General features: G+C 38.3%; 2 protein-coding genes across 2 annotated transcripts in view; one reads left to right on the plus strand and one right to left on the minus strand.

The window, feature by feature from the left end:
- LOC118762878 overlaps window positions 1–23,852 on the plus strand; it is an 84,323-nt gene that overhangs the window by 31,503 nt on the left and 28,968 nt on the right. The window lies entirely within an intron of this gene.
- The window catches only part of LOC115210647 (ABC transporter G family member 14), a 36,338-nt gene continuing 18,306 nt past the window's right edge, over window positions 5,821–23,852 (minus strand). The window contains exons 9-14 of the mRNA XM_029779301.2: window positions 22,775–23,016; window positions 18,124–18,181; window positions 13,047–13,261; window positions 10,291–10,381; window positions 8,974–9,091; window positions 5,821–6,452 (exon numbers count right to left, since the gene is read on the minus strand). Of these exons, the coding sequence (XP_029635161.1) occupies window positions 6,248–6,452; window positions 8,974–9,091; window positions 10,291–10,381; window positions 13,047–13,261; window positions 18,124–18,181; window positions 22,775–23,016 (929 nt within the window). The 3' untranslated portion in view covers window positions 5,821–6,247. The remainder of the gene's footprint in view (window positions 6,453–8,973; window positions 9,092–10,290; window positions 10,382–13,046; window positions 13,262–18,123; window positions 18,182–22,774; window positions 23,017–23,852) is intronic.

Raw genomic sequence — 23,852 nt, forward strand, 5'->3', positions numbered from 1 at the left:
TCAGGATGTGTAACGAAACCTTTCAAACAACTCGAATCTTTACTGGGAAGTTACTTTAACATTATAATGGTTCGATGAATGTTTTATGGTAGAGTATATTTTAAATGCGAGCATGTCACAAATGCTTATATTCCGCCTAATAAACGCGTTTGAACTACTGTTATCACGAAGTATTCTTATCAAATGAGTAAAAGATAGAACAAATGAAAAGATCGAAATATGAGAAAATAAAGGTCTGTTAGCCAAATCAAGAACAGTAAAACATTTCAGTATGGACACTCGATAATAAGGATCCACTAGCTAGTAATAACGACCACTGAAACGAAACTGTTGCTTTGGTAGAAGAAGAACATCAACCATTGGATTTTGGATGTTCTCACAGCTGCGGAAATACTCAGAAATGTGTCGACTGCTCCTTGATGGCCATGACATACTAGATGAGATACTGTTAAGAATGTCTTGCGATTTAACTCCAGGCACTAGCGTAGCCAGAGAGGGGTAGATATGGTCCACCCTAGGCTTTCTTTTGTAGGCAGTATGTGTTTTTTGTGTGGGGTCCAAGAGCGGCAAATAGAAGGGCCACCCCAAGCGTAACACACACTAGCTACGCTATTGACTCCAGGTCATCCATAATCATGGAGATATGAGCAAAAGTCTTCCAAGTATGGTCATAAAAGCACTTTCGTTTTACAGCATATGTATGACTACATTATTAAATGTAGCCTTCCTGTTTTATAACGTTGGAAAGCAGACATTCAATGATGATGATGATGTATCAGGTTGAGTGACTTTGTAAAGATTCAATCTTTGGTTTGTTATAAGAAAGTTAATTATGATACAGAATCTCTGACAATATATATATATCATCATCATCATCATCATCATCGTTTAACGTCCATTTTCCATGCTAGCATGGGTTGGACGGTTCAACCGATGTCTGGGAAGCCAGGAGGCTGCACCAAGCTCCAGTCTGATTTGGCAATGTTTCTACAGCTTGATGCCCTTCCTAACACCAACTACTCCGTGAGTGTAGTGGATGCTTTTTACGTGCCACCAGCACAGGGGCCAGGGAAGGCTGGCAGCGGTCACGATCGGTTGGTGCTTTTTACGTGCCACCAGCACAGAAGCCAGTCAATGCGGCACTGGCATCGGCCATGTTCGGATGGTGCTTTTTACGTGCCACCGGCACAGGTGTCACAACTACAATTTCCATTTGATATTTATTTTGATGTTGATGTACTTCACTCAAGCACAGGATAAAATCATGTAAATGATAATATCAAGTTGCCAACAGGCTATAAAATCTTGTGGTTAAATTATACTAAAATAATAATTATATATATAATGTTGTAAGAATACACCAAAAAACGTTATAAAATCACCTTTCGCTCCTGTGAAAATATTTCTGCAGGAGCTAAAGGTGGTTTTATAATGTTTTTTGCCATATTCTTACAACATGTTGGATTAGGGTTTTTTTCCTGTTCCCTTATATAATTACTAGCAGTATCGCCCGGCGTTGCTCGGGTTTGTAAGGGAAATAACTATATAAGCATTTTTAGAGAGTTATAGCCAAAAGATAGCAAAAAAATGGAAAAAAATGATGGTAATTTTTTTTTAAATCGTTGACACATCGTAGACACTTTTAGAGAGTTACTTCCCTTATATAATAGCGAAAAAATGCATTAAAATGGGAAAAAATGATGGTAAATTTTTTTTAAATCGTAGACTCATCGTAGACGCGCACTAATACCCAGAAAGGTTCGATATGAATCACGACTATAAGATACCCGGTTTTGGTTAAACTGCACCGCAAAATGTGGGAGTAGTTAGGAATCTAAATCGTAGGAGACAGACATGCACACAACTTCACTTTTATATATAAAGATATAATTATTTTAGTATATGTATGTGTGTGTGTGTGTATGTATGTATGAGAGAGAGAGGAGAGAAAGATAGTGAAGATGTGACAAAGTTAGAGCAGGGACCATATGCCCAAGTTACAGGGTTGTGTATAAGTGAACCTGGGTTTGGAGAAGATGAATGGGTGGGTGAGTTCACAAGCTTTTGAAAGGAGTAGGGGCTAGACGTGGAAGAATATCAACTACTGAGGTTGCAAAAACAAAAGGACTTGCCCTCAACGGTATGCATCATACAGGATAGGTGTCTGCAATAGTACTTCCACACTTGTACACACTCCCCACATCAATAAGGTACCACTCTAGGGCAGTGGATTCATGGAATTATTAGCAGTACGTTCCAAAGTGGGGTAAAATATACAAAGCCCAGTATATTCCTCACCTCATCCACTTGGACCCCAAACCTATACACTTCCATAAAAGCATTCCATCACCCCTGCTACACTCCTCATTATTAGACTTCCAGGACAAGGTGCCTTGTAGAATCTGACGTGGTTCTTTGCATTCTGATTGGAAATTCTACTTAAGGTTTCAAATGTCGTTGATGACCAGAGTTAACCACCAAACCATGGGGCCATTATTTGATGTTGAAAAGCTGATGAGAGTTGCGATGAATGATGGAGGTTTGTGACTGTCTGCTACAGCAGTTGTACAAAGATGATGGAAATTTTAGACACAGAAACAGAAAAGAGCAATAGATTCACCAAAAAATATGAAACATGCATCTATTGCTTATTGAATGACTGCATTACTGACTCTACAACACAGCAACTACCATTCTCTCTTCTCATATTAGGCATTATAAATTGTTTCTCTATTTTAATAATAGTATATTTTATCCATCATGTGCAATAGAAGTAGTAGTTTAAAACAGCAACTGGTATATCATACTTAAAACAGATACATCAATGAAAGCCTAATTATAGTCAAACAGTGTTATCACAGTAAATTAGGCTTTTAATGATATATCTGCTTTAAGTATCATATACAGATTGCTATTTTATTTTATGTTCACAATGTCTCTATCAATAGGTCAGTTGCTCTTTCCTGTCTCAAATAAGTTTTGATAATACCACGTTAATATAATTATAGTTCTTATTCGTTTTCTCCATGCTAGCATATGTTGAATGAGGCTTATTGGGGTAGTATTCTACAGCTGGGTGTCCTTCCTTACAACAGCCTTATCTTGTTTTTCAAGTTAGGCGCTTTATTTCACAACGCCATATGAACTGCTGAGCTGTAAGACTTTTTGTTGATGTGGGACATAAACACTGTTACACTAAGAAACTGTAACAATTTCATAATAAGGAAAGAAAAAAAAATACATAAGTGAATTCTATATAACCTATTCCTCATAATTCCCTATTTTAAATTCAAATTTCTAATCCTTGTTGTGAAGGGATGGTTATCTCCCTTGTATTAACTGTCATCACTAGAGGGAGCTACAATTTAACCATATTTTTTTTTAATCAGATGGATTAAATAATGATATAATGATATAATTATTTCTAACATTGGCCCAGTGTTACACATTTATAGGAGAGATCCAAGTATTTAACTGATATAAGAAAGATAAAAAGGAAAAATTCACTCTGATAGAATTTAAACTTAATGGAATAAAATTCATATATTTGTAGTGAAAGGCTATATTCAACAGAATCAAGTCCCAGTATATAACGGTACATATTTTATGAAGCCTAGCAGAATAAAACACAAAGTTGATCCTAATATATATATATAATTGCTCGAAATACGAAGTAGAAAAGCAGCCAACAACTGATGAAGGGTCGTTTTTTTAATGTTGCTTGTCTTGTTTTCCATTATTTTCTTTCTTTATTTGCAAAAAAAAGTTTATATTTCATGTTTTCATAGTTCATATTCTATGTTGTGTTCACATTTCATGTTGTTTACGTTCTGTGGTGTCCTGTGCCCATATATGCATGTGTATATACATATATATATGTATGTACATATATATATATATATATATATATATATATATATATATATATATATGCACAAGTGTGTGTATGATATATATATATATGTGTGTGTATGATATATATATATATATATATGTGTGTGTGTGAGTGTGAGTGTGTGGAGGTGCGTGGCTTAGTGGTTAGGGTGTCAGCATCATGATCGTAAGATTGTGGTTTCGATTCCTGGGCTGGGCGACGCATTGTGTTCTTGAGCAAAACACTTCATTTCACGTTGCTCCAGTCCACTCAGCTGCCAAAAATGAGTAATGCTGCGAAGGACTGCAATCTCATCCAACTGGGGAACACATATGCCATAGAAACTGTGCCCATGAGCCTGGCTAGGCTTTAAAAGGGCGCATTTATTATTTGATACATACATATATATAATACTAGCAGTATCGCCCGGCGTTGCTCGGGTTTGTAAGGGAAACAACTATAAAGCATTTTTAGAGAGTTATAGCCAAAAAATGGGAAAAAATGATGGTAAATTTTTTTTTAGTTAAAAAGGTCGACTTGCGTCCCCTAGACAGTCTGTGGTTTGTGTTTCTGATTCTCGACCCCATGTCGAATTTATCGGTTTTTTTCAGAACTGGGGGAACTTTTCAAAATTTTCGCTGCGTTAGTTTTGAATTATGACATTGGGCTATGTGTGTGTCAAGTTTCATCAGAATCGGTTGAAAGCCGTGGTCAGGGTGAGGGTACAACCTAACAGACACACAGACACGCAGACAGACAAACTGCCGTTTATATATAGAGATATATATATATATATATATATATATATATATGCACAAGTGTGTGTGTGTATGATATATATATGTGTGTGTGTGTGTGTATGATATATATATATATATATGTGTGTGTGTGAGTGTGAGTGTGTGGAGGTGCGTGGCTTAGTGGTTAGGGTGTCAGCATCATGATCGTAAGATTGTGGTTTCGATTCCTGGGCTGGGCGACGCATTGTGTTCTTGAGCAAAACACTTCATTTCACGTTGCTCCAGTCCACTCAGCTGCCAAAAATGAGTAATGCTGCGAAGGACTGCAATCTCATCCAACTGGGGAACACATATGCCATAGAAACTGTGCCCATGAGCCTGGCTAGGCTTTAAAAGGGCGCATTTATTATTTGATACATACATATATATAATACTAGCAGTATCGCCCGCGTTGCTCGGGTTTGTAAGGGAAACAACTATAAAGCATTTTTAGAGAGTTATAGCAAAAAATGGGAAAAAATGATGGTAAATTTTTTTTTAGTTAAAAAGGTCGACTTGCGTCCCCTAGACAGTCTGTGGTTTGTGTTTCTGATTCTCGACCCCATGTCGAATTTATCGGTTTTTTTCAGAACTGGGGGAACTTTTCAAAATTTTCGCTGCGTTAGTTTTGAATTATGACATTGGGCTATGTGTGTGTCAAGTTTCATCAGAATCGGTTGAAAGCCGTGGTCAGGGTGAGGGTACAACCTAACAGACACACAGACACGCAGACAGACAAACTGCCGTTTATATATAGAGATATATATATATATATATATATATATATATGTAAATGTATATTTATACCGGTGTGTGTTTGTGTTTGTCCCCAACCACTGATTGACAACTAATGTTGGTGTGTTTACGTACCCATAACTTAGTAGTTTGGTAAAAAAGACTGACAGAATAAGTACAAAGCATAGAAAAAGATACATAGTGGAGTCAATTCATTTGACTAAAAATTCTTGAAGGCAGTGCCCCAGCATAGCCGCAGTCTAATGACTGAAATACATAAAAGATAAAAGACAGAAATGTAGAGGACCATAATTATATATTTTCAGAGGTAATTAACTCAGTGTAATAAGGCTTCTCAGTAACGGCCCACATGATTATACACTGTTAACTGACTTTAAAAACAATCATAGAAACAAAAAAAACAAAAAAATAGTGTTACATTAAGATTTAAAAAATTTTATTTTTCTTCTATGAAGACAACATATCTGATCACCCGTTGATGGATATCTCTGATCATGAAAGATCAGCCAACTGAATTTATTTATTATACATTTAAATGTGATACATATATATTCCTAGCAGGGAATAATGGTTCCATTCAGGCAAGATGTTTTACCTGAAATACAATTGGGAATAATGCAGAGATCCAAATTCTGTTCTTATGTGGATGTTTTGCCAAATATACATACATACCACATTGAATGGATCCTACTATTATATGTACCTTGGTTTTAATGCATATATATATATACATACAGGAACCTACATATATATGTATATATATAAATATATATATACACACACAGGAACCTACTGCTACATACCATGGTCTTAGATTATATATATATGGTACAAATGTTCATTTTGCTGTTACTGGTCTGTGTTTGAATCGTAGAATCAAATATCCAATGAACCGGATTATTACAAGAAGTGAGATTAGAAGAATGATATTGCCATAAAGTGGGATATCAATGTTGGCTGTTTCCACGACAGTGTAGCTTGGAACTGTGTCTACAGCATTTTTACAAGGACCAAAGCTGCTTGCTGTAGTTAGATTCAGGCACCTGTAACAGAAATGCATATTCAAGTTTACTAACAGAAAAAGACAACAACAACAATAACAATGGTGGTGGTGGCGGCGGCAATGGCGATGATGATGATGATGATGAAATTATTGTATACAGTGCTCAGGTGCACCACAACTTGTCAAAAGTGCATATAAAGTATATGCAGTAATGTACAAATGTCTGGAAAGCGAACAGTGTATGAATCAGATATATGCTTGCGTGTGTATGGAGGGGAGGCAGTGTGTTGGGCATGTCTGTAAGAGGGATTAGTATTGTTCTGGCAAGGCTAATTTGGTCCCGCCTTGTTGCTATCAGATGTTGTAGGTCTGAGACATTTGGACACTTAGGTTATTCAACGTAACAACTATCTTCTTGAGAGGTATTGATTATCAATAAAGTTAGATTTTTGGTAAATTATTTTAACAACTCTGATACGATGACTGCCATCTGTGCTAGTGGAGCGCTAAGAGCACCATCCGAGCGTGATCGTTGCCAACTGGCTTCTGCGCCAGTGGCATGTAAAAAGCACCATTCGAGCGTGATCACTACCAGGGTTGCCTTACTGGCACGTGAAAAAACATTCAAGCGAGGTCGTTGCCAGTGCCGCTGGACTGGCTCCTGTGCAGGTGGCATGTAAAAAACACCATTTGAGCGTAGCTGTTGCCAGTACCGCCTGACTGGCCCTTGTTCCGGTGGCACGTAAAAACACCCACTACACTCTCGGACTGGTTGGCGTCAGGAAGGGCATCCAGCTGTAGAAACGCTGCCAGATCAAGATTGGAGTCTGGTGCAGCCATCTGGTTCGCCAGTCCTCAGTCAAATCGTCCAACCCATGCCAGCATGGAAAGCGGACGTTAAACGATGATGATGATGATGATGATAGTCAATCTGCAGCTATAGTAGAAGACACTAGACAGTGTCCACACACTGGAAACAAACCCTAAATCAAACGGTTCTGAAGTCAGCTACTTAATTATCTGGTTATGTCTATATCATCATATTTTAATCACTATTTAGCACCCATACTCCATGCTGGCATGGATTTAACAGTTAAATGGATCCCACAGGTCAGAAGATTGTGTCAAGTACCAATGTCTGTTGTGGTTTAGCTTACATAAACAGAGTGTGTGTAGGTATGGTTAAGAAGCTGGCTTTGCAATCAAGTGGTTTGGCGTTTAGTCCCATTGTTCATCCTTGCGCAAGTGTCTTCATTATAATGATATCCCGTATGTATCTATTCGTAGAACCTATTTACGGCAAGGTGAATTGAGCAAATTCAGAAATTTTCGTTCAAACACAAGTGGAAACAACTCCTGTATACAAACTATTTCCAAGAGGAAATAACTCTTCATCTTCAACTTGACTATTTTTGCAGGGTATCCCGACTGAGAGGATTCAAATAAATGAAGGGATGGGGCTATGTTAAAGAGCAGTCATTTCATAGGGGATATATAATGTATTGCCCGAATGTGGAATTTAGTGCTCAAAATTTGAAATATAGTAGTAATATATGGAGTTGTGTCTGAACATTTTATCAACACTGTGAGAATATTTTATCAAATTAATAGATTCAGGCGTGGCTCTCTCTTTACTCTTGTTTCAGTCATTTAACTGTGGCCATGCTGGAGCATCGCTTTTAGTCGAACAAATCGACCCCAGGACTTATTCTTTGTAAGCCTAGTACTTATTCTATTGGTCTCTTTTCTTGAACTGCTAAGTTATGGGGACGAAAATACACCGGCATCAGTTGTCAAGTGATGTTGGGGAGACAAACACAGACACACAAACATATATATATATACATATATACGACGAGCTTCTTTCAGTTTCCGCCTACCAAATCCACTCCAAGGCTTTGGTCGACCCGAGGCTATAGTAGAAGACACTTGCCCAATATGCCATGCAGTGGGACTGAACCCGGAACCATGTGGTTGGTAAGCAAGCTACTTACCACACAGCCACTCCTGTGCCTATGTTTTTTTACATGGGGAATATTATTTTTCTGGGAAACAGAAGAGGGCTGATGACAGGAAAGGCATCCAGTTGTGCAGTAAAAGTTTGCTTCCCAACCACAAGGTCTTGGGTTCAGTCCCACTGCATGGTACCTTGGACAAGTGTCTTCTATTATAGCCCTGGGCCAACCAAAGCTTTGTAAATGGATTTGGTAGACAGAAACTGAAAGAAGTTACTGTCTCTTTGCTTTGACTTCATATGCTAGTTGTAAACGAGAATCACTGTTATGTAAGCGACGTCCTTCATTTCTATTCTTCTGTGAAAACATATCTGATCATGGGGAATATTATTTTTCTGGGAAGCAGACGAGGGCTGGCGACAGGAAAGGCATCCAGTTGTGAAAAATCCACCTCAACAAATTCTGTCCAATCCATGCAAGCATGGAAAAGTGGATGATAAAACAATGATTAATACTGGTCAGGTTTACAACCAAAATGGAAGGAATCAGAGATTTAGAAAGGAGAAAAACAAAAAAATCTAATGTAGAAAAACAAAGTATATTTACTTGATAGGTATGTCATTTCCAAATTCTAGCATCACCAAAATGTTGTAAGAATACGCAATAAAAGACAGGTTCTTTAGCCATTGTAACCATGGTGGGATCTTTTCTGCATAAAATCCAACTGAAAGAAACACAATTGTTATAGTAGTAGAAGTAATAATAATAATAATAATAATGGTTTCAAATTTTGCCACAAGGGCAACCACTTTGGAGAGGGGATGAGTCAATTACATCGACCCCATCAGTATTTCACTGGTACTTAATTTATCAAAATCTACCTTGGCAGAATTTGAACTCAAAAGGTAGCGACAGGCGAAATACTATTAAGCATTTCGTCCAGCATGCTAATGATTCTGCCTTAATAATAATAATAATAACAACAACAACAATAACAATTTCAATAGGATGAATAATAATAATAGTTTCAAATTTTGGCACAAGGCCAGCAATTTCAAAGGAGGGAGTAAGTTGATTACATCAACCCCAGTGTTCAACTGGTACTTATTTTATCAAGTTTGAAAGGATGAAAGGCAAAGTTGACCTCCACAGAATTTGAACTCAGAACGTAAAGACAGACAAAATGCTGCTAAACATTTTGCCTGGTGCGCTAAAAATTTGGCCAGCCTACAGCCTCAACAACATCATCATCAACAACATCAGTAGCACCACCACCACCAACAACAGCCATCCAAGAGTTTGGACCTGGAGATCTCCATTTCCAGCAACTTCGAGGGCCACCTCCCAGTGGTGTCGGGCGTCAATGAAGAGTCCTCGACTACAAGACGACAACCAAAGTTTTTTTCACCTAATCACCCTTACCTGTCTTCTTGCTTAACAACAACCAACAACAACAACCTTTTCTATTATAGGTGCCTGCAATTTTTGAGGTACAGTGTTTAAAAGTCAGGGTACATTGTCTGGGTGGAATACAGTATAAAAAGTCAGTGTCTATTAGACAGGTGAAGTAGAACATGACAATCTGAGTTGCTGATTGTGTCTGATTCACTGAAGCGTTGCATCTGGGAAGGCATGAGTGGGTTTTGGGTATGCACAAGGTACAATGCAACTGTTAATTTATTATATGCATGAAGACATGATCATGATGATGATGTGGTGGTGGTGGAGGTGATGAGAGTAGTGTTGGTAATTGTGGCGATAGAAGTAATATGAGAGAGAGAGAACCTCCTGGTTTCCAAAGTAGAGCACGGATCATTATGCAGATGCAGTCATACCATGCATGACTGCAATACAACATGATACTTTATTAAAAGAACAAAATTGCAATGAGGCGACGACAGAGGTATTATATGTCTGACTTACCAAACAACATACTAACTAATATGAAAACTGTAGAAAAGGTTAGACCCCACTGTATATCCAGAAATACAACGCCAAATAGAAGACCCAAGCCCTGCAAAAAGAAATCAACAAATTAAATTCACATAAATACATATATATATATATATATATAATATATATATATATATATATATACACACACACACACACATATATGTATGTATGTATGTTTATCTTCATTGCTGATTGTCAAAACACTGAAAACTAGATCATGTAACATAATCCTAGGAATGCACATGTACACATACAGACATATATATACTCTTTTACTTGTTTCAGTCATTTGACTGCGGCCATGCTGGAGCACCGCCTTTAGTCGAGCAAATCGACCCCAGGACTTATTCTTAGTAAGCCTAGTACATATTCTATCAGTCTCTTTTGCCGAACCGCTAAATTACAGTACATATATATATACACACACACACACATACATATATACGACGGGCTTCTTTCAGTTTCCGTCTACCATATCCACTCACAAGGCTTTGGTCGGCCGGAGGCTATAGTAGAAGACACTTGCCCAAGGTGCCACGCAGTGGAAATGAACCTGGAACCATGTGGTTGGTAAGCAAACTACTAACGACACAGCCACTCCTGTGCCTATATATATATATATATTTATGTGTGATTGTGTCTTTGTTTGTGTCTCCAACCATTGACTGACAACCGATGTTGTCATGTTTATGTCCCCATAACTTAGCAGTTCGGCAAAAGTAAGCAATAAAATAAGTACTAAGCTTACAAAGACTAAGTCCCGAGGTCAATTTCTTTGACTAAAACCCTTTAAGACAGTGCTCCACCATGGCCACAGTCAAATGAATAAAACATGTAAAAGTATATATATATATATAAAAATGAGAAAATGAAGAAAATGGAAAAAATTGACGTACAGACTATTTATTTAAAGACATTCAAAATCATGCAGAGATTTTCCTACCTACAGCTGTTTCGACATCCAATCAACTCAAGTACAGAAATATAATTCAAATTTCACTATTCGAAACCAGTCAATTGGGTATTTCTTCAGGGAGAATTTCCAAAAGGAAGTTACATTTTAATATGTAGGTTAACCTACGACAAACTCAGATGTGTGTATTTTCTTGAATGCAAGCGTTCCTTAAAAAAACCGTTATTACCATATATAAAGAAACACATTCAACATATTTGAGGTCATGCAAATATATTACATTATTATTCTTCTTAATAATAATAATAATAATAGACAATATGTGCATCTCTGATCACGAGCAGAAGTAGTGGGGGAGCATCATAGCCATGTGTTGAGAGAGATTCTTTGGGATTTGAATAATTCACCTCTGGAAACATGAGTGATTTGTTCATCATCCTTAAACAACCCTTATTTAGGGACCTTTTGAGCAGGATGGGTTACTTGACCAGTTGAAAATTCTAACTGGGCCCCACCTGCAAGGTCATGTGCTGTTTATCTTGATATGAGATCACCATGTCGTGCACATATGGTTGTGATGCATGTGTCTGGTGTACCCTTATCAAATGGGTAATCATGATGGGTATACTGGGCTTCGTATATTTTATCCCAGTGTCACTTTGATGGCATGTACTGCTCTCTCCCTCAATAATAATAATAATAATAATAATAATAATAATAATAATAATAATAATAATCAAATGGCTAGCAAGTTTAACCTATATAGGTAAAATATACAAATATATAAAGAAAAGTAATGTGATGAATATTTTGAAAAATAGATGAATACAGTGTTCTTGGCTAATGATCCTTGAGTACAAAGGTGCAAAAGGAGAAATCAGTTGATACCAAGATATCAGTTTCTTGCTTTATGGTTTATACAAGGTGAGCCTGTTTTATTATATTCATTGCATTCACTGTGTGTGTTTCTTAATAGTGAGAAATTTGTGGTTTTGGAGTGCTAGCTTCTCTTTCTAACAAGTGGTATTATATATATATATATATAAACTTACTTGGAGGATAAGAAACGACACGAGGCGCTCAGAGCCATCTGTGTATTGTACTTAATGTGAGAAGTGAAAGCAAATTTACAGTATTCATCCAGTGATGATATTTCTTATGGATTTACCGTGTTTACAAACACAATATATATCAGAGGCAGATGGAAATCATCCAACAGTCATTGGTTAGAATGTTACAAGCAGATTTCTACATCATTGGGCATCATCAATAGCATGCACTCACTGCCAACAATATCCAAAGATGAAGTGTGGTTAGGGAGCTTGCTTCCTAGCTACATGGTTTCGGGTTCAATCCCACTGCGTGGCACTTTGGGTAGGTGTCTTCCGCTATAGCCCCGAGCTGACCGGAGCTTTGTGATTGAATTCGGTAGGTGGAAGTTACTGCCGTGTGTGTATATGTGCGTGTAGGTGCTTGTGCCTCTCCGAAAGAGAGAGAGGGAGAGGGGGAAATCTGTTTCCACTGATGTAGAAAAACAGTGAACAAACAAACACTGGTATGGAAAATGGCCCCATGGTTGAATAAAAATTCATTTTCATTATATGCAACTGAATCTGTTACAAATTAAAACAGCCATCTGTGTATCATACTAAATGTAAAGCGTTGAAAGGCAATTAACTGCAGTATTTGTTATGGTCATGCTGTTTAAAATATATTATACATTAGAAACACACCCAAAATAACACAGAATGAAACATAAGACTAATGGATGGTACTAAATAAAGAGAGATGGAAGACAAACAAAACTTACCTGAGATAATATTGCATGAAGGACAATAATAATTACAGACAAGGAGAGAACACCTGGATTGTCCAGCCCTGCCAACAGGCACACCAATAAAAAGCTGACCATTGGGAGAACAATTGCCAAAGGTGCTTCAACAAACATCTTAGCCATGTAGTAGGCTGAGAGGCGGTAGTAACCAGCAGCACGCTCCTTCAACAGTAGATCTTTATCTTCAGGAACTGGAAAATAAATATGAAAATATGCTTGTATTTACTATGATGTTGATAAGGTCAATGTTCAGATAAACTATAAATGGTACTTTGTCGGTTAGGACTATGAGTGTTCCAGTTGTTCCAATCAAAGGAACAGCCTGCTCGTGAAATTAATATGCAAGTGGCTGAGCGCTCCACAGACATGAGTACTCTTAATGTAGTTCTCGGGGAGATTCAGCATGACACAGAGTGTGACAAGGCTGGCCCTTTTGAAATACAGGTACAACTCATTTTTTCCAGCTGAGTTGACTGGAGCAACATGAAATAAAGTGTCTTGCTCAAGGACGCAACACATCACCAGGTATTGAACTCAGGACCATATGATAGTGAGCTGAATACCCTAGCCACTAAGCCAAATGATTTCACAAGATAAACTATAGAGAAAGTGAAAGCTCAGAGAGAGAGAGAGAGCTGTAGCGGGTAGTAGGGATTGAAAGGAGGAATGCAATAAGTATTTAGCATGGAGTCTGGTATTTGAGAGAACAGTAGAGACGATGAGAGAAAAGACAGATTATGCTATATACACATGTACATAAATATATACATACACATATAGTATGTAGTCCCACCCATGCCAGCATAGCAGGCAGACTTTAAATGATGATGTAGACATGTGCTGGTGATATGTTAAAGGCACCCATACCTCTATGGAATGGTTAGCATTAGGAAGAGCATCCAACCATAGAAACCAAGCCGAAACAGACCAGAGCCTGGTGTAATTCTCTAGCTTACAAGTTTTCAAGACACTTGACTATCTAGCTTTAAAATACGCACTATGACAGGGTAACTTTTACCTTCTGTAATGACAACTGATTCATTGGCTTGCAGCATAGCTTCAGGAAGGATGATCTTCTGCCGAGATGACTTTAAGGTGGCGAGCTGGCAGAAACGTTAGCACGCCAGGCAAAATGCGTAGCCGTATTTCGTCTGCCGCTATGTTCTGTGTTCAAATTCTGTCGAGGTCGACTTTGCCTTTCATCCTTTCGGGGTCGATTAAATAAGTACCAGTTATGCACTGGGGTCAATATAATTGACTTAATCCGTTTGTCTGTCCTTGTTTGTCCCCTCTGTGTGTAGCCCCTTGTGGGCAGCAAAGAAATAGGTATTTCGTCTGCCGCTATGTTCTGAGTTCAAATTCGCCGAGGTGACTTTGCCTTTCATCCTTTCGGGGTCGATTAAATAAGTACCAGTTACGCACTGGGGTCGATATAATCGACTTAATCCGTTTGTCTGACCTTGTTTGTCCCCTCTGTGTTTAGCCCCTTGTGGGTAGTAAAGAAATAAGATGACTTGCCCCAGACAAGCTATACAGAGATGAAGTCCCTCTTGGTGTCCCAAACACTCAAGTCATGGAAATCAGTGTGAAATATTTATCTTGAACATCCATGCTATTTTCATCATCTCCTTTGTTATACATCATCATCATCATCATCGTTTAGCGTCCGTTTTCCGCGCTAGCACGGGTTGGACGGTTTGACCAGGGTCTGGAAAGCCAGGGGCTGCACCAGGCTCCAGTCTGATCTGGCAGTGTTTCTACAGCCGGATACCCTTCTTAACGCCAAACACTCCGCGAGTGTAGTGGGTGCTTTTTACGTGCCACCTGCACAGGTGCCAGGGGAGTCTGGCATCGGCCACGATCGGTTGGTGCATTTAACGTGCCACCGACACAGAAGCCAGCCAAGGCGGCGCTGGCATCGGCCACGTTCGGATGGTGCTTTTTATGTGTCACCGGCACAGAAGCCAGTCGAGGTCATCTAATGCATTTTATGTTCAGCTGCTTCATCAACTCACTTATGCACATCATTGTCATTACCACTGCAAGCACTGCCACAGTGCCACCATCGTGCCACTGCCACCACTACTGTTGCACCACTACCACCACTGCCACTGCCAGAAACACCACCACCACCACCACCATCATAACATTCCTTTTCCATGCTTGCATGAGTTGAAGAAAATTTGTTGAGGTAGATTTTTTAATGACCAGATGCACTTCCTGATTCCAACCCTCACCTGGTATCCCTAATTCCAACCCTTACCTGTATCCAAATTAGGTAATATTTCTCCATGACCAGGCATGTTTTTATGGATGATTGGAAATGAAGGACACCTCTTGCATGATGATAACGTTTGTGACTATCATGCAAATTATGGCAAGGAAACAGTAATACACACACACATACACATACAACAGGTTTCATTCAGTTTTTGTCCACCAAATCCACTCCTGACTGTCATAGTACAGGACACTGGCCCAAGGTGCCTTGTAGTAGGACTAAACCTAAAATCGTGTGGTTGGGAAGCAAACTCACCACATAGCCATGTCAGCAAACAGTTTCTTATAATCATAGTCTATCTAAAGTACTATAATCTATTCGTTTCTCTCTGACCATATATTTTCTACATTTACTACCTTCATTATGCACTGCTGGTCAATGTCTCACTCTTCACACATGCTTCATGGAGTGTACCTTAGATAGAACAAGAAGAGAAGTCTATGTTGTTGTTTGGTTCCAGGTCAATATCTCCACCTCAGTTCCTAAAATGGTAAGGTGAAATTCAAGTTAGGCAGCAAGATGGCAGAATCATTAGCACACTGGGTGAAATGCTTAGCAGTATTTCATCTGCCATTACGTTCTGAGTTCAAATTCCGCCGAGGTTGACTTTGCCTTTCATCCTTTCAGGGTCGATAAATTAAGTACCAGTTACGCACTGGGGTCGATGTAATCGACTTAATACCTATGTCTGTCCTTGTTTGTCCCCTCTGTGTTTAGCCCCTTGTGGGTAATAAAGAAATAGGTATTTCATCTGCCATTACATTCTGAGTTCAAATTCCGCCGAGGTTGACTTTGCCTTTCATCCTTTCAGGGTCGATAAATTAAGTACCAGTTACGCATTGGGGTCAATGTAATCGACTTAATCTGTTTGTCTGTCCTTGTTTGTCCCCTCTGTGTTTAGCCCCTTGTGGGTAATAAAGAAATAGGTATTTCATCTGCCATTACATTCTGAGTTCAAATTCCGCCGAGGTTGACTTTGCCTTTCATCCTTTCAGGGTCGATAAATTAAGTACCAGTTACGCATTGGGGTCGATGTAATCGACTTAATCCGTTTGTCTGTCCTTGTTTGTCCCCTCTGTGTTTAGCCCCTTGTGGGTAGTAAAGAAATAGGTAGGGTGAAATTCAAGTGAGAATTTTTCTCCATGGCAAACTGCAGTAAAACTGGCCTTTTTACAGGTCAAATATCTCCCAAATATATTTGAACTAATCTGAAAGTGTGTTCAAACAATCCTTCACATGCAAACCAAGTACAATCTGTATAATAATCTGCTTGTTTGTTTACCTATTACACATTAGAGAGGTGGAGGTGGAGTGAGTGAGAGGTGGAGTTAGAGTGAAAGAAAGAGAGAGGGAGGAATGAAGAAAGAAGAGAGGAAGAGACAGAGAAAGGATATTAATACACTTAGGCCAAATGGTCACATGGTCAGCTGAAGGTAGAGGCAAAGAACAAGAGAAAAAAAGGGAGAGAGGAGTATTAACAATGTGCAGTGGGGTGGGAAAGGAATACTTATTATGTGGTAAAAAGTTAGCTGAAGGGAAAAATAGATAGAGGGAGATGGACAGGGAAGGCAGTTATATTGAGAGAGAGAGAGAGAGAGAGAGAGAGAGAGAAAGAGAGAGAGAAACAGATGGTGGTGGTGGTGGTGGTGGTGGAGTGTTCATACTGGAAAGTATTTTTTGTTACTGAACTAATTTTTTACAGCAACCATCATCTATGCATAAGTGCAATTATTTTATTGTCTGCTCGCTTAAAAAAATTGATATTTGTTTATAAAGGTTAATTTAGTCTAAATTCTGGATTCACAAGAAATATGGTTGCAAGCTGTCCAAGAAAGGATGCACAGATACAGAGCATGGATCAGAGAGGAACAGTGAGAAGATATAATAAAAAGAGGGAAAAAAACAAAACTGACGGAGACATGAGGAAATGAATATAACCAAACGTCAAGAATATTTTTAAAAAAAGCTAAATTATGAATGCTATAAAAAATGTAAATCATTCTTTCTTTGCATAAGTGCAATTATTTGTCATCTGATCACTTAAAAAATTGATATTTGTTTATAGAAAGTCATCAGGTCATCAGTGCCTAATAAATAGACTTGCTAAATAAACATTAGCACAACCTTTCTTTCTTTCACACAACTGCAATGTTCTTGAACCTTCTTAAACTACGATATTGCAACATTGCAAAAATGGACATTAAATCCTATAATTACATCAGCCTCGAGTTCTCAGACTATGAGGTCAATCTAAAAAGGTTGTAGTCCCCTTTCATTCAACAGCAGCACAAATAATAGAAGAAATACCAAAAAAAAAGAAAAGAAAAGTTAGGCATGAACACACAGATAAAAAAAACAGAACCATCTATGTATGGCTTTAGAAGCTGACTTTGCAACCATGTGGTTTTGGGTTCAATTCCAAAGAGTGACACTTTGAGCAAGTGTTTTCTCTTATTTCCTTTGGCTGACTCATGTCTTGTGAGTGAATCTGGAAGATGGAAACTGTGAGGAAGCCTGTTATGTGTGTCTTTGTGTTGTTTGTTCTCATGTCTCCATGGCAATTAGTGTTGGTTTAATTACGTTCCAATAACTTAGCAGTTTCGCAAAAGAGACTCATAGGATAAGTAGCAAACTTAAAACTTTTAACTACTAGGGGGTGATCTATTCAACTAAACTGTTCAAAGTGGTGCCCCAGCATGGCTACAGTCCAATAACTAAAACTAACAAAAGATAAAAAGATATGCTTTGAGCTGAGAGGGGTGTATAACTTACCGGCGAGTATAGCTTCTACCAGAGGCTGGAATGACCACTGCACCACCAGGAAAAACAGCTAGAAGTAAAGAAATAATTTATATTGATACAGTAATCACTTGTCATCTATTGCATCCTCAGTACATTGTATATTTTTATGGGATCTTTTCGGTTTGAATGGCAGTTTTTTCTAGCGGTGTCATATGAAATTGTCACCCATAATTAGTATTGATCTATTGCATTTCAATCTCTTTTAGGGTTAGGGGTGGGGGGAGGGTATCTTTTTTCTTCACAAATGTAAATAAACCCAATCTGTTTCTTAAACGAGGGGCATATTCATACGGCACAGAATGTTTTTTACCTCAATAGACGTCACTGATTGGTTGAAATTGCAGAAACTGAAGAAAAAAAACAACAAATATCTTACAAACTATAGAATTTTCTCAATAAAGCCAAGAGAAAAAGATGTTTTATAAACAAATTCTACCAGTATACGAAGTTTAAAATTTTTTAGTTACCTAGAAATTATGTTAAAAACTGCAGTTCAAACCGAAAAGATCCTTTTTCTGGCTAGTATATGTAAATTTATATCAAGTATATTCCAACGGTCAATAGGTATTTATATTCTTTTAATTATTTCTGTGGTGAAATAAAGAAAATATGTAATGTACTGTAAGATGAGTAAACAAAGAAGCGCCCATACTGTATGGAAAATGAAACTTGGGAGGCAAGTGTGTGGTGTTGTTTTGCATTTGTGTGTAAAATTATGAATTTATTTCAAGCCCTGTAGTGTCGCCCAAATGTTCTGCACCTTCTAAATATATACAGTACAGTACTGTTTCTACTTTGTGGATTATCACCTATTACAGGGGGTTCGGAACATAAGACCCATGATAGTTGAGGGATTACTGTATATTAAATTTTGGCACGGGCCAGCAATTCTGCGGGAGGAGGCAAGTCAATTACACTGACCCCAGTATTTAACTGGTACTTATTTTATCAACCTCTGAAAGAATTGTAGCAGAGTTACATATTACATAGTTATATGTGAGTCGGCTTGAACAGCAGATGAATATATCGATGAGGTGTCTAATCTCACTTTGATACAGTAGCCTTGTTCTGAGTCACTAACCTTGTTGTAAACTACAATGTAGAAAAGACCTCAGTTCCTACCAGGCTTTGGTCAAAGACACATGCCTTCTCTGCAGCTCCACACGCAATCTCCCATGTGCGACTCACATGTCTATTCACCTTGACACAAGATACATGGTTCTTAAACAAAGATATTTTATCACACACACACATTCTCAAAATGACTTCTCATTACACACATGCATACATACTGTAATACAAATATTATATGTTACTTCTTTCAGTGCAAAAGCAAAAATCAAAACTTTCTTTGTATGTAAACACACATGTTTTTGTATCATAATACATGCTTCCACCACAAAAGGTGAACACAGAATAAATAATAGATTTATACACAAAAATGTCATATGGTGATTCACACTAACTGCATTTCCATTTAATAACATACACTTGAACAGCTAACGACAGCTGCTATAAAATGGTGACCTTGATATAAAAAAAATATATACGTATATAGTGGTTAGTTGGCTACCTTATTCAAAGAAAAATACATGTTACTAAATCATTTACAAACACACTGCACTTACACCAACACATTTTCATATATGAACAATTTGTTGCTAGGATGTTGGCACCCAAAAAATAATTCACTTTTGTTCTTAATGTTTCTTTTGGAAATAGCCAAATGTTCTTTTTATCTCTTGCCCATGTGAATTGATACACCATGCAGCTCATCGCAATTTTTTCTTTCTTCACAAACTTTGACGCTATTTCTCGAGTTACACATGCGTGTTAATTTTAAATGCCCCACGTGGACACAAGACAGCTGCCTGAGCTATCTGTTACATCTAACAGCACAGTCACATGCCATTTTACAAACTTTTCCCCAGTAAGTGTGGTTTGTACAGATCAAATCAACATTTGCCGCGAACAATATTGCCTCCAAAGCCCAACAGCTCCATATATTACTTCGCATAATACCACTGTCCCTGACAGCCACTGTGAGGGACCTGATAACTAAACCTCCACATGATACCATGTATAGGAGATTCTTCAACACATGTCCTTGTCAGAAGAAAGAAATTTTCAATCCCTCATCAATGAGGAGAGCACTTGAGCAACCATAAACTTTCACAACTTCTGTGCTGCATGAAGGAATTGGCCCCAAATGCACTTGCTGATAGTGCTTTATTGAAACAACTATTTTTTTTCCCAGTTGCCCTCTAACATCCAACCCATCCTTGCCTCCATTGTGGAGATGACTCCTGTCAAGCAAAGAGCCCCCAACGCTGACAGAATCATAGAGTATACCAGCAACACCACCAAGCTGACCCCAGTACCACCGGATACCTCTGCACACCCACCAGTAGCGTCAGTTACCCCTGATAATGACCTTGCCGTGGCTGCTATCCTAAAGGTGATAACTGAATTAACGAGAGAAGTGCAGTTCCTTCACACTTCCAGGTGATGTTCACCCAGATAGAATTCTTTCGATTGCTTCTTTTCTTCTCGCCATCGCTCATCCCCTGCTCATTCATCCATAAGCTGGTGCCATGCCAAGTTTGGAGTTTCAGCATGTAAATGTACCCAACCCTGTACTTTTTCTCAACAGAAAAACAACCAACCAGAGAACTAAGCATAGCACATTCTCTGCAGCAGCCAATGGCCAACCATGCATTTTTCATAACAGACCAGATATCCCACTCCCGCTGCCTTGTAGATACAGGTGCTGCCTGCAGTATCTTGCAGTTAAAACTCCTCGCAGATAAACTGCTGTTATCACCAGTGACTCTACAGGCAGTGAACCATTCACCAATTCCAACTTTCAGCCAAGACATTGATTCTTGGACCCATGTGTTTCTATGAAATGGCACTATGAAAACCCCTATCACACCTCCATATACAGGACCCTATCGCATCCTGTTGCACAAAGGCAAACTATATACCACAGGCATTGATGGTAAAAAGGAAACTGTCTCAATAGACATGCTTAAGCGGGCATACACAGAGAGTGATACAACACCACCTCATGCACCTCCCTCATTCACAGTACGATATAAAACAAATGCTACTCCACTGCAACCACCACCACCAACATCACACACACCAACCCCTCTTCCATCTACATACATCACTATGGCTCATAGTGGTTGCCGTGTACATTGGCCCACCAAGCTGTCTAAAACTATACACATCTGAACTATAATGAACTATTTGTGAACTTACCAAAGACTTTTCATCACATATCACCAACAACACAGTTTTGTTCTTCACAATATTCCTTTGAACTTTACCTAACCAACTAGAACATTTTGCTTATTTCTTTGTGTTCATATTCTGTTTACCCTTACCATGCTTTGCCTTTTCATTTCAGCTTCTCATTTTTTGCTGTATTGCATCTTTCTGATTGTATTCCATGTTCTTACCTGCTTTTTGCACTTCATATTTACATACGCCGTCTCTACATTTTTATGACTTTTTCAAGTCTAGCAGGAGGCTATGTAGCAGAGCTACATATTACATAGTAATAAAATGTGAGTCGAGCTGCACAGCAGTCAAATATATCGATGAGATGTCTAACTTCACTTTGATACAGTAGCCTCGTTCTGAGACACTAGCCTCATTCTGAGTAACACTGTAAAAACGGCCCCAGTTCCTGCCAGGCTTTGGTCAAAGACACATATCTTTTCTGCAGCTCCACGTGCAATCTCCCTCATGCAACTCACATGTCTATTCACCTCGACACAATACATATGGTTTGTAAAGGAAGATATTTTATCAAACACACATTCTCAAACTAACTGTTCTCATTACACACATGCATACATACTGTAATACAAATATTATATGTTACTTTTTTCAGTGCAAAAGCAAAAATCAAAACTTTCTTTGTATGTAAACACGCATGTTTTTGTATCATACTACATGCTTCCACCACAAAAGGTGAACACAGAATAAACAATATATTCGTACATAAAAATGTCTTATGGTGATTCATATTAACTGCTTTTCCATTTAATAACACACAATTGAACAGCCAACGACAGCTGCTATAGAATGAAAGGCAAAATTGAACTGAGCAGAATTTGAACTCAGAACACAAAGTCAGACGAAATGCTGCTAAGCATTTTATCTGGTGTGCTAACGATTCTGCCAGCTTGCTGCCTTACTTGATATTACAGGGAATTTCATACATACATATACAAGTGGAATAAGATTTGAAAGCTATATATATAAGAAAAGACAAACAGACAGAGACAGATAAGTAGATAGATAGACAAACAGATAGACAGATAGGCCTATGGATAGGTAGACAAAGGTAAGGTAAAGTATATGACTAGAGAGACATGTAGACTGAGGGAAGGTAATATATATATATAAACAGACAGATCAGTATTTAAAATGGTTAGCTTGATAGACAACAAAGACAGCTAACTATAAAGATAGATAGATACTGCGCAACTACTACCAAAACATTTATTATCAACATCTCTTATGTTTAAAAAATAAATGAAGAATGCAATTGCTGGAAACGATTACAAAAAAAAAAAAAGGTGTCAGTTCTGACCCCATTTCATACCAATCCTTTAACATCTCTGATTCTGTCTTCTGTCCTTTCAGTTTGAAAATATAATAGACCAATAGCTATCCCTAAAGAAATTGTCCGAAATATTTCAAATTTTGAAACAATTCTGGTTTTTGATTGTTTGAAATTTCTCCATGCTAGCCAGCGGAACTGTGTCCAAAATGACGTTGGCCATTTTTCTGTGTCTTCTTCCTGTGTTGAAATTAAAAGCGTTACTTCTCCATTAGGGCTGGGACCTAAAATAGACCACATAAAAATAAGAGGTGAGAATTGTTATTATAACATGCGTCTATGTGTTTTTAATATAGATCTGTATTAAAATCATGGCAAAACAGATAGTATCATCATCATCATCATCATCGTCGTTTAACGTCCGTTCTCCATGCTAGCATGGGTTGGACGGTTCGACCGGGGATCTGGGAAGCCAGAAGGCTGCACCAGGCTCCAGTCTTATCTGGCAGTGTTTCTACAGCTGGATGCCCTTCCTAACGCCAACCACTCCGTGAGTGTAGTGGGTGCTTTTTACGTGCCACCTGCACAGGTGCCAGGCGAGGCTGGCAACGGCCACGGTCGGATTGGTGTATTTTATGTGCCACCGGCACGGAAGCCAGACGAGGCGGTGCTGGCATATTCACTCAAGCAAAAACTAGGTTACTTTGTCTAGAACTTCACAAACTAAAATCAATTTTATGACTAATACATAAAAATTGTGTGGAAGAGATTTCATTATTATAACAACCAGTTGCTATTATAAATGTCAAGTCATGCAAATACATATTGCAGGTGGATGTAACTTTCTTGAATAAATTTTGTTACTTTTCAAAGAAATGAAAACTATAGCAGAAATAGTTGTATGTTTGGTCTTCTGAGCTTGCAGACTGGTTACAAACATGTCTGAGAAATAAAAAGAGGCTACTGCAGTACAATGAAGTGTAAGAGTCGGGGAGAAGAGGGAGATGTGTTTAACAAAGATAATTGAGAAATAGTGATTAGGAAGGGGTGATTGAAAATATGCTGTGCTTGAGAAGACCCGGCAAGTCAAGTGAGACCATAACCTTGTGGCCTATATGCC

Source organism: Octopus sinensis, linkage group LG4 (assembly GCF_006345805.1).
Source record: "Octopus sinensis linkage group LG4, ASM634580v1, whole genome shotgun sequence".
Classification (NCBI taxonomy): domain Eukaryota; kingdom Metazoa; phylum Mollusca; class Cephalopoda; order Octopoda; family Octopodidae; genus Octopus; species Octopus sinensis.